The sequence below is a fragment of the Erinaceus europaeus genome, chromosome 1 (assembly GCF_950295315.1).
Source record: "Erinaceus europaeus chromosome 1, mEriEur2.1, whole genome shotgun sequence".
NCBI classification, from domain to species: domain Eukaryota; kingdom Metazoa; phylum Chordata; class Mammalia; order Eulipotyphla; family Erinaceidae; genus Erinaceus; species Erinaceus europaeus.
In genome coordinates this window covers 72620845-72633008 of record NC_080162.1, presented here as the reverse complement: position 1 = coordinate 72633008, position 12164 = coordinate 72620845, and the positions used below count along the sequence as shown (strand labels likewise).

At 51.1% G+C, this 12164-nt stretch overlaps 1 protein-coding gene across 6 annotated transcripts in view; it reads left to right on the top strand.

Moving 5' to 3' along the window:
* The first annotated feature begins 8296 nt into the window (after window positions 1-8296).
* Window positions 8297-12164, top strand: part of LOC103113476 (tyrosine-protein phosphatase non-receptor type substrate 1) — a 49349-nt gene continuing 45481 nt past the window's right edge. For all 6 annotated transcript variants that reach the window (XR_009548969.1, XR_009548968.1, XM_007523025.3 and 3 more), the window contains exon 1: window positions 8297-8315. Coding sequence is in view for 4 of the 6 variants with exons in the window: in XM_007523025.3 (XP_007523087.2) it covers window positions 8313-8315 (3 nt within the window). In the remaining 2 variants the exon portion in view is untranslated. The remainder of the gene's footprint in view (window positions 8316-12164) is intronic.

Below are 12164 nucleotides of genomic sequence, written 5' to 3'. Positions count from 1 at the left end.
AGACCTTTGAGAGTTGGGCTTTGACAGGTGAGCAGGAGTTTGCTGAACAGATGCAATGAGAATGGTTCCTTTTTACAAATACCTGAGCAATTCAGAGAAATGTCAAGTGACAACTAACTGGGGTTTAGAAGCATTTGGTGGCTTAGTGAAGTACAGCCCAGGTTCAACACCATGTGGGAAGTGCTACAATGACGGAAGTTCTGATGTTGTGGTATCTGTCCCTCTCACTTTCTTTCTGAATGAAAAAGCCACCCAGAGCAGTGAAATCGTGCATGCATGAGGTTTGGACTCAGAAAAAATAGATATAGGGAAGGATAAAGGGAGAGAGACTGCAGGCAGGAAGACCCAGTGCTTGGAGGCAGGTGGGGCTGAACTGGGGCAGTAATAGTGATGAGACTGGTAGGTGAAATGCCAGCACATGCCTGGGCTTGGTGGCCATGGAAATGTGAGCAAGTTGCCACTCTCTTCAGTCACCCTCCCTCTGAGGAGATCACACTGATGAAACCCCAGGGAGTGGCCAGGGGGCAGGGCTGAACTCTGGAGTGCATGTGGACACCCCAACTGCAGCCCATTTTGAAGGAGACTCAGACTTTGGCCTCCAGCTCTGCAATCTCAAGTGATCATTGGACAATGAAATCTGCCAACGGATGGGGCACGGTGGGCCTCCTCCCTCTGCGTGAGGAGGGTAGAACTGGGATTCTCACCTGAACTTTCCGGGGACTGGTGGGGTTGCATCCCTACCTGGCATTGCCTAGAGCATTGGAGTGGGGGGAGGCCCATGGGCTAGGTCGCAGGAAGATCAGAGCTGGGAAGCTGAAGAGCTGGAGAGCTGGTGCTGGCAACAAAAGGTACTTTGCATCAGATAATGGGCAAAGTATCTTGCTATTCTATTAACTGGTGACTGCAGTGAAGAGAAGCGGGTGCTGGAAACTCAGAGAGGGGTAGGCACGAGCTGTGATCACTGACCAGCAACCAGACCAGGGGCTTCTAGGGGGCTTCACAGTCTGAAAAGCATGGGAGGAGGGGGCACTTGGTAGAGAGGAGTGAGTGATCTGGATAGGAAGTGGGCTTCATCCTACATCCTCAGCCTCAAGGCAGAAGACCCAGCTGGGAGGAAAAAATCAAGAAGCACCCCCCACACACACACCCTACCAGTGCCAGCAGCCAGGGGCAGGTCTCTGGAAGGGGGCAGAAGTGACTTGCTCAGTCAAGGACAGGAAGGAGGACAGTGTGGCTAGCACAGAGGGGGCAGTGAAGATGGTAAAACTTTAGGACGGAGGGGACAGAGGGATGGTTGTTGACAACACTGTCAGCTACAGGGCCTGGCTCTGAGTGGAATTGCAAGCCTAGACGGTCAAGAGCAGGAGAGGGACACTGTGGTTTAGACTGCTCTGAGATCTCCATTGTTCCTGCCCCGATGAGCCCCGTGACCTTGGACAGGTCCCTACCTGGTGCTCATGTTGTCACATGGACAGTTGTGGACAGCACCCTGCTGGAGTGCAGGGACCTGGGTGGGGGCAGGAGCACTGAGAAGGGCAGGTCCAGCCACCCAGGCCACAGCAAATAGTCCCTGAGACTACTAACACCAGTGGGAAGAGAAAAATGGACCAGACTGGGCTCTGGAGGTGCTGCCTACAGGACCTGAGAATGGAGAAGGGAGGGGGGGGGGTACAGAGAGGGCACAGGGGTGGTTAAATGAGTCTTTGTATGCGGGGAAAGGGCTTATTTAGCAAAGCACCTTGCACACAGTAAGCACAATGTAAAAACTGCTCATTTCATAAGAGCAGTATGTGCTGTGGTTGGGGCAGGAGGCCCAGGACACACTGGAAGATCCTAAAGGTGATATTCTGGTCTCAGCTTCCTGGGTTGGGTCAGACGACATCTGACAAAAGAATGGAGGACTTCCCACACTGGGAAGAGCTCTGATGGGGGCAGACCCAGCCATCCAAGAAGAGCAGATGGTCCACAAGGGGAGCAATGGTGGAGAGAGACAAGCAGACTGGAACGGGGGCTCTAAAGGTGCTGTCAGCCGGACGCTGTCCACAACTGTCCATGTGACAGCATGAGCACCAGGTAGGGACCTGTCCAAGGTCACGGGGCTCATCGGGGCAGACCGTATTAGCAAAACCAAGTCTCCAAGCCCTATAAAATCCCTCTGGGACCTGAAGTCAAGTCTGCAATTGCCAGGCAATGATTCCAATAATGATTTCCTCTACCATCCACTGAGAGAACTGGCTTTAAAGCCTGTTTCATGTTTCTTCTCTGGCCTTCAAACTTTTGACCAACAGATAGTTGCATCTCAGAACCTTTGTAGGTGCTGTTCCCTCTTCCTGAAGCTTCAAGTGCCACAGGTCACTTGGTGGCCCCTCTCCCCCACACTCCCACCCCTATCTCTCCTGCAGGGGTCTGCCAGCACAGCTGAGGATTTCCTAGCACTAGACAGCGGCTTCAGCAGCTCCAGGGGGCAGGCTGTTACCATGACCTCATCTCAGCCCTAAGCATGGCTTCCAGTACCCACCCATGGCGCCATAGGCCCCTGAGTGGACTGGCCTGGGCTCTTAGGGGCCAAGCTACACAGGATAGACCCACCTTTTCCTGCTGGGATGTGGCTCAGGCGGAATCCCCCTTTATTCCTCCTCTCCCAGCTCGCATGTGAGTCAGGAGTTAGGGAAGGTTCTATTGACATTTCCCTTTCCTCCCTCCCTGGCAGCCATGAGGGCACGAGTAGGCAGAGCCCTTCAGGGAGCAGGAGAGGTGGAGCCTGCTGGAGCCTGCCCTGCCCAGGCAGCCTCACTGGGTAAGGTCATCCAGGATCCTCAGACCAGTAGACTCTCCCGTCTTCTGTCCCTGAGGCTGTAATCTGTGCTGGCCCCAGACTCAGGATTGGGGATTTCTACTTGACCTTAGTACAGTCTCTGCCTCACTCAGGGCCAAGTTCAGACAAGAGGCAATCAGGGGCTTAAGTGACTGCCAGAGAAGGCCAGCCGCCTGGTTATTAAATATTAAATGGCAAGAACCTGGGAATGTATAATTGCAAATGAGACTTTGAAGCAGATGTTGCCAACAGCTTGGACCAGTGCTGGCAGTTGGGACCAATGAGGGATTTCAAGTCACCAAACTGGGATGTTGACAAGTGCCCCACACTTACAGGGCACCTGCTGGGTGCTAGGCTCTGACCTCGGTGTTCAGGTAGAAAGACTGGCTAGATACAATCCCAGCTTCAAGGGGCACCCCTTCTGGTAAAGAAGATGAAGTAGCAAAGACTTGCAGCCTGTGGTAAGTTCAAGGTCAGAGGCGGGAGGGGATGGTCTGAGCCCCAGGGAAACTGATGTAAGGAGGTGGGAAACGGAGACTTCAGAGGGAAAATGAATAGAATTTGAAGAATACATTCAGTCAGTCATTCAACTATCATTTATTGAATATCAACAGAATCTCGATGGTGTTTCATCGTCTACTCTGCATGACAAAGCATTGACTCAAACTCTCCTTATGATTGAGTGGGATCTTGCATTCTATGGATGAATAAGAGTTTTCACCATGAAGAAATAGGCAGAGAAGAAAGAGTCCATGTAAAGATCTGGAAGCATGAAGCAATGAAACAGATTCAGGTGAGTAGAGACTTCAGTTTGACTGGATATGAGTGGGAAGAAAGCTATAGCTAGTAGCTGGGCCCTGAAAATTAGGCACACTGAAGAGTTTGGGTGAGACCTGGAGGACCTCTAAGTAGAATAGCCTCCCTCTTAGGTAGTCCATGGATACCAGGCCCCCAGGATAAAACAGAGACTGGCCTTGAAAGCTGCCATCCTGAAAGCAATGTCCACCCAAGTGGACAGCTGCTTGGTGAACTACCTCCCCACCACCCCAGGTTTGGTTGCTGAGCCTCCACCACAACTTTCATGGGGAGCCTTGCCCTCTCCAAGGTTTTTTACACCTGCAGCAGCAGCTAAGCTAGTTCCTGAATAAGCCCTGAAAACCTACCATGGGAACACAGGCACCTTTGTCTGAGTGGAAATGCAGCCCCTGCGGAGGGTGGGGCGTAACAGGAGCACACAGGCCATGCAAGAGTCAAGTGTGGTCAAAGGAAGAGTCCAGTTCAACTCTCTCTTCTCTGCCCTGTGAGTCAGAGGGTGGACCAGATGGGCTTTCAAAGTCATTTCCTTATCCTGATCCCCCACAAAGAAGAGTACAAAGGGGTGGGGGGAGTAGGATAGGCAAAATAGCTCGCTTGGATGGTGTGCTGTTTTGCATTTGTTCAAGACCCAAGTTCAAGTCTGACCCCACCACACAATGAAATAAACTTCACCACTGTTCTCTCTCTCTCTCTCCCTCTCTCTTTCTCTTTCTCTCTCCCTCTCTCATTCTCTCTTTCTCTCTCTCTCTTTCTGCCTCTGTCTCTAACCAACAATCAAACAAAGATTATAGGAGGATTAATCTTCAAATATGATTCTTAGAATCTGTACACAGTTGGATGAGGCTGAGATTCTAGAATTCTGTAGATCTAAAATTTAAGATTCTAAAATCCTGTCATTGAAAGACTAGCTTGATGGGGGGTGGAATCCTAGCCATCACATCCTCTTAATAAAATCATGCCTCTGGGGAGAAGCCCACACCCCAACTCCAAAGCCAGGCAGGCTTGTTTTCCATTCCTGCCTGTGGATTGTCTGCTTGCTCCTCTCCTCGGTGTCTGCTCATCTGCACACCCCCTCTGCAGTCCCTCCTCCGAGCCTGGCAGCCACACATTTGCCATCTGCATATAACCCAGTGATTAGCACAGTCGAGAAGGAGAGGAGGGTGTGGAACCCTTGCTGCTGCCACTCAGGCGGCCTGCAGTTGACTCGGCTGCAAGGAGTCACCCCAGGCTCCCAGGGCTGAGCAGGGGAGGGGAAACACACACACACACAAACACACACACACACACACACAGAGAGAGAGAGAGAGAGAGAGAAACATCCCAAGCACATAGACACACAAAGATAGACATGCACACCACACATGGATATCTGCAGACAGTACACACTCACAAGCCAAACAGACAGACACAAACCCTCACAGTGACATACTCTGGAAGACACAGATATGCAAACAGACATGTTTAGCACACATGGGTGTTTGCAGTGCAACACACATAGAGACATGGCCACACGCAGCATAAAAACATAATGGTGTGCTAGAGAAATAGCTCATCGCGTAGAGTGCCTGCATTGTCATGGTATTGAACCCGATGTGATTCCTGGCACCGCATGAGAGAGGCTATGGCAATAAAGGAAGCTTCAGTACTACTGCAAATACAAGTGCAAGCACTAGTGAACAGTCCTGCATAAGCAGATACATATCACATAGGCCCAAATACACCCAGAGGATATAGCACAGAGTGGCTAGTACACCCTTTAAATGAGAATTGATGGGAAGGTCACCCTTCCACCCCCAGCTCTCACCACTCCCCACCTCTGCACATGCTTGGAACATTACTGAAGGCTTAAAATGTACTCTGTCCTTGAGAATGCCCAGAACTGGGACATAGTGGATTGGGAGGGGGCAGTCCAGGTAGGCTGTGGGGACTCAGAAGCTTCTGGAACACGTGTTGGCACCGATTTCAAGGAACTTTTGAGGCCTGTACAAAGTAAGTTGCTCAGAAGGGTAGTGAGCTCCCCAATGCTAGAGGCAATCTAGGGCAACAGAAAGGTTTGTTCATTGGATTCTAGCAATGCTGAAGGTGATGAAAACCCTTCCCAAAAAAAGAAAAGAAAAGGAAAAAAAGAAAAGAAAAAAGAAAACCCTTTCCAACTCTAACCTTATTTCTATCAGTTCCACTGGATTACAAAACAGTGATCTTGAAGCAATTTTTTTTAGATTTTATTTATTTATTAATGAGAAAGATAGGAGGAGAGATAAAAAGAAACAAACGTCACTCTGGTACATGTGCTGCAGGGGATTGAACTCAAGACCTCATGCCTGACAGTCTGGTGCTTTATCCACTGCGCTACATCCCGGACCATAATCTTGAAGCATTTAATCAAATCCCCTAAAAAACATTTTTAACATGCACCCCCACTGTGATTATTTATAAGTAAATTACATACTTGAGGATGAAGACATTGCATACATCATAGAACAGATACAAAGGTAGGGAAAACAGAAACAAGATGACAAAGGTCTTAGGGAACAGGCAGGAGTGGACAGTGAGGGTGGCATTTATTGGGTGCCTCATGTATGCCAGGCTTTTGATTTGTGTTGCTTCTCTAAATCTTCCAAATAGCCCTCAAAAGAAGCTGTCATGTAATTTCCTTTTTTTACAGACTAGAAGTGTGAAAAACAGAGTGGCAAAGTTGTTTACTCAAAGCCACACAACCTGGACCTGGCAGAATTGGAATCTGGACCCTGGGTCACAGGGCTTCCCTGAGGCCCCATGCCCCCGCCCTGGTAAGACTTGTAGGGGTGGGGCAAAGACTCATTTGTTTCCTAGTTAGCTCCTGGAAGGCTGGGGTCCTTGGCTGAGTAGGAGGGTCTATAAAATTTGTCAAGAGCCTCCAGTGACATCCTGGAGGATCTAGGCTTGAAACTTGTCAGGCCAAAGGAATTTAGTATCAGATTATCTGGGCTTATCCCTTGCTGGCCATGGATGCAGCCATGTCTCTCAAGTGATCCTGTATTTGCTCATTTGTGCAAGTAGGTAGAAGGGGTAGAAGGTCAGGGCCCTTCCAACCCCAATCCCACAGTCCTCCCTGCAATGCTCCCAGAGGGCAAAAGGGCAAAACACACTGGAAATGCACTGGGGGGGCTCCTGCCCCAGTGGCAGCAACAATGGGAGGCAGATGTGGTCACCTGCTGCCCCGAGGCCACCATGCTGGCTCCTCAGTAACTAGGAGCAGAGAAAGTGGCTGGTGTGACTTTGAACTGCCCAGTTCCTGCCCAGGGACAGAAACTTCCTGTGAGGAATAGGACCAAGACCAGCTGGAGTCCCAGCTTCCCAGCCCAGGAAGGCAAGTCATGTGCAGTGAGAACATCTGTTTCTTGAAGAAAGTGTAGCCATACCAAGCCATGGGGCCAGGAACCCTGTAGTCTGCTCACCCCCTGTGGCCTGCGGACAGTGTTGATTCTCTGTCAGCAGCCCTTCACCAAGCCCGGCCAGATGTAGAAGAACAAATGCAGATATGGAGCTTGGATTTGAGCTGGGGAAAGCCATGGTTAGCAGGAGGACTATAATATTCCCTTGCTGTTGAGAACAATAACGTAAGGAGGGGGAGCACAACCTAACAAGAGACTGCTACACAAAATGATTGGGACAGTCATCTCTGAGGAGAGGAGTGTGAGTAGAGTCCCAAAGGAAGAGAGTGGAGCGAGCTAAGCTGTTAGCTGGGAAGAGAGGGCACAAGGCACAGGGAGCAGCAAGTGCAAAGGTCCTGAGGCAGGTTTCTGCTGGGCCTGTTCAAGGGATACAGCAAGGATGAGTATGGCTGCAGTGGACAGAGAGCAGGGTCTAGGTGAAATCAGAGAGCGGGCAGGCTCCTGGGGGCCTTGTGGTTCCCAAGGGGAATTTAGGGCTCCAGTCCAAGAAATGAAAGGGTGGGTTCCCAGAAGGTTGTGAGTGAGTGGTGGGGGTGGGGAGGTTTGAGAAGCTGAGAACCAGTGAGGAGGAGGTGACAATGGGTGGGACTGAGGGTGGCTCTGGTGGCAAAAAGTGGTCAGATTCTGTGTTTACTTAGAGGGGCCAAGAGGCTTTGCAAGTGGCACTGTGAGTAGGGAGAGAGAGAGAGAAAGGAAGAGGAGGTATTTTGCTTGATGGGCTTCACCAATGGAGCTGAGACTGAGAAGACAGGACAGAGGCAGGAGTTAAGAGTGACTGTCAGATGCTGCTTACTGAGTATATATCACCCTGTCCTCCCCTATTTTTTATATTTAATTTATTTTTTGGATAGAGAGAGAGAAATCAAGAGGGAAGGGTGAGATGGAGAGAAAAAGAGGAAGAGAAGAACCTGCAATACTGCTTCACCCTTTGTGAAGCTTTCCCTCTACAGGTGGGGGCCAAGGACTTAAACCTGGTTCCTTGTACATTGCAACATGTTCTTCTATGAGTGTGCCACCACCTGGGCCCCACTGCCTTCTGATTTACCCATCAATTTGGCTGTTTTCAGATGAAGAGGCTGAGAAGTACTGGCATTGAAAGCATGCCTCCCAGCCACCAAACTATAGTGTTCTGTCATGACTGGGAAGAGATCCACCTGTCTGCGTATCAACAAACACATGTGCCTACAGAGTCAAAGGCTTGGCATGGGCACCCCAGAGGGGCCTTGGAGTAATCCTGTCAGCCCCTCATGGTAAGGCTCACAACACAGCAGAAGTCAGAAGTATAGAGGTGGGAGCAGGGCTTCGAGTGAGAAGTGCCAGACTAGAACCCAGCCCTGTAGTTCACAGGCTCCACGCTCCTGCATCAACCCCATCCTCTCCCTCATCTGGGTTTTCTTCCTTGTGGAACAGGAGAAGAATCACCTCTGAGTAAGAGAGGCAAAGCAAGGTGTGTGGAAATCTTTCAGGCCTAGGGGCTTAGTAAGCACTCCTACACTGCAGCTGTGATTAGAATTATCATCAGGCAGAGTCAGCACTTGAACTCAGGTCTCCCAGTGAATGCTGAGGCCACCGGCTCTGTCGTGACACCAGCTCTCAAGACAGCAGCCTGCAAGGACCCCCACTCTGAGTTCTACACAGCTGGGTTGAGCTCAAGCAGAGTCAGATCCCCTGAGCCTGAGAACAGTGTTTAGGGTCTGACAATGCAGTCCCACCCCTGACGAGCTCAGCAAGCTGCCTGCCTGCCTGCTTGCCTGCAGAGTCACTTAGTCACTGACTTCCCCAGGAAAGCACTAATTACAACATGGCTCCCCCAGGCCCTGACTCTGGGATCTGTCACAGTCCCTCAGCTTGGGATACAGGCTGCAGTCTCTGAGCCCCCTGCCTTTGCCTGGGGGTGGGGGGAGAGAACAGAAAACAAACCAACCAACAGGAACACTGAGGCCAGACTCACTGACCATTTCTACCAGTCTGCTTCTCACATAGTGACTCCTGAATCGGCAGTGGCAGCATTACCTGGAGCTCTGTCAGAGACACAGATTCTGGGTGATGCTAATCTTGCTCCATTGGAGACCATAGCTCGGGTTCCCTGTAGCTGTAGTGTGTGTGTGTGGGGGGGGGGGGGCGGGGGTGGACTGTGGCAAGACGACTATTAAGTGGGTGCACTAAAGTATGGATTCAGAGAGAGCTGCCTTTCAATGCAGGCTCTGCAGGTTTCTTACTATATGATCCAGGGGCAGGTTACCTTTTTTTCTTTTAAACTTTCATACATATTTATTGGCAGTGTGCTCTTTACTGTTGAAAGCGTTAGGGCTGCTGTGCTGGGAGAGCAGTGACAACAGCCAGCATCGCTTCTCATTTGAACCCTTTAATCCTTGTACAATAACTCTGAGGTAGAGTCCTCTCTCCCTGAACCTGGGCAGTGAGGCACAGGGTGGAGAAGTAACCCACCCCAAATTCAAGGCAGTTTTATAGTGTGAGCTATAGGGGGTTTGCTTCCAGAGCCAGGAGCTGCACCACCAGATTAGGTGGTCCCTCCCTGGCTGGCTAGTTCAGGAGAGAGACAGAATGCAGCAAAGATGCATGGCGCATGCTATGAAGATGAAATAAAGTGAGGGGAGAGATGGTGGTAGAGTGCCCTGGAGCCGGGGAGGTGTCCATTTTAATAGGGTGGTGGGGTCAGGCCTCTCTGAGGAGCTGGCTAGAGAGTAGATACTCCACTAAGACGCCTCTTCCTGTAACATGTAGGGATTACAAAGCCCCCACCCCAGGTAGGCTGTGACTATGCCACAAGCACAGGGCTCTGAAGCACAGCAGATGTTGAAGCAATGGGAACTATGGTTATTCTTGAGGGCCTGGAGTTTAAATCCTAGCTGGTTTGGCCACTCTCTCGCTGTATGTCCTGGGCAGGTGACCCCATCTCTCTGGACATTCACTGTAATACGGCTACATTGGGCCTTGGAGACAAGATGCTGAGCACAGAGTAAGGGTGCAGCATGGTGTGAACCTCCCAGCTCCCGACCCCAGCCCCCCAACTCCTCCAACACCCCCAACCCACAGCAACTCCTCCCCAGGTCCAGGCTGACCGGGAGTCCTTGCTGTTTTCATTTTTGTTGTTCTAATTCCACAGCTGAGGCCTCTAACTCCAAAAGACTCCTCTTGCCCAGAAAAAATAGGTCGTTGGCAACTCCAGCCTCCTGACAGGCCCCACACAAAGGCAGCCTGGCTGGCCTGCCTGCCGCCGCCAGCCCCCAGGCGACAAGGAGAGTGGAGCCCAGTCAGGACTGATGCCAGTGGAGCCTAGGCCTGTAGCTCCCAGCCTGGCCAGCAGAGTGGCTCTGGCACAGTCCCCTTCTGCCTCTGGGTGTGTCCCCTCACCTTTGGGAGGCCTCAGAGAGATGACGCTGCAGATCTAGGGCCTGGCCCATGTCACCCCATCTGCAGAGAACTCCCAGCTACGTGCCCACCAGGCTTGCTGTCACCACTGAGCCGCAGTCTCAGGGAGACCTCGCTGTTCCTGTTTTACAGAGGAAGACTGAAGCTCATAAAACAAGCTGCAGATGACAAATGAGCAGAGGCTTGACTTTGAGGCCACTGACCCCTCCCCAGGCCCCCAAACCCTGTACAGTAAGGGTGAAACCAGTTCTGCCTTCTATAAAAGGGTCTTTCTGGTGCCAAGTGAACAATGATGGGGGGTACCGGGGACCACATGGAGAGAGGATACCCAGGTGGAGATGGTAAAGACTCAAGTACAAAGGAGTGGCTTGTTAGGGTGTGAGGGGAATATGGAGGTAGCAGGTTTTCTGACTGTAGAAAAGGCGGCCCAGGGGCAGTATCTCGGGGATGAGGTGGGGTTGGGGGCAAGGATCCTATGCTCTCCCACCTCCCAGATTTGCTCTGCAGCTGGATCCCCATCTGACAGGCTGGAGGCCTGCACTGACCAGAAGTCTGCTCCTTGAGGGCAGGGGCTTTGTGCTTTCCCACCTGCTGCATCCCCAGTGCCTGGCATACAGCAGCTGCCTCATAAACACTGTAGCATGCATGACTGCATATGGCATATGCATGGAAGCAACCTGATTAATCCAGGGCAGCCCAAGATGCTGCCTATGAAGGTGGCTAATTCACCTCAATTATCTGCTATAATCTGCTGGTGTGACCTCAGGCAATTGCCTCAGTACACTCAGCTGCCCATTGCTCTCAGAAGCTCTCAGCCCCAATGGCCAGTCGACTGTGGTTTCTGTGTGAGCACCGGCTCCGAAGAAGGAGGCCCTGGCTCTCCTCATAAGGTAGAGGTGAAAATGAAATGGTCCCCTCTATTGGAGGCTCAGCTGGGTGTCTTTGCCAAAGGTGCTATATATAAATAGCAGGTGGTTCAATTATGAGTCTGTCCTAATCCGCAGCTTCCTAATCCGAGGCAGGTTGTGTGTGTGTCCCGGGGAACGGTGAGTAGCAAAGCCTTCTAGTAGCATAGAGACTGCCTGTCTCTGACCTTCAGCAGCAGCTTCAGTCCCCACTCCCACGCCAGAGACATCTGGGTGGTGAGTTTCCCAAGAGTCCAGCTGTTACTCTTCATGGTCTTAATGAGATGTAACCTGAAGAACTGGAGGCTCCCTACCCCTACCACACAAACTAGGAAGAACCTTGAACACTTCTCATTGGGATACTGGTCCCAAGTGACCAGAGAGGCCTTTTTAACACAGAAAGTCGACCCTGGGACCAGTCAGTGGTGCACCCAGTAGAGGGCACACATCACCATGTACAAGGACTTTGGTTCAATCCCCAGGTCCCCACCTGCAGGGGAGAGTTTAAAAATCGGTGGAGCAGTGCTATGAATGTCTACCATTCTCTTCCCCTTTCCTCTGTCTATAGCTCACCCTCTATGTAAAGGAAAAATAGATGCCATCAGGATAGGTGGAGTTACCGTGTAGGCAAAAGCCACAGTGATAATACTGATTGAAGGGGAAAAAATAGTCAAACTCTGGTGTTGCCTCCCCTCCCTCCCTTTAAATTTTTATTATGTATCTATTAATTTTAATGAGACACAGAGAGAAACAAGAGGGGGGACAGCACTGTTCAGCTCTGGTTTATGGTGATGCTAGGAT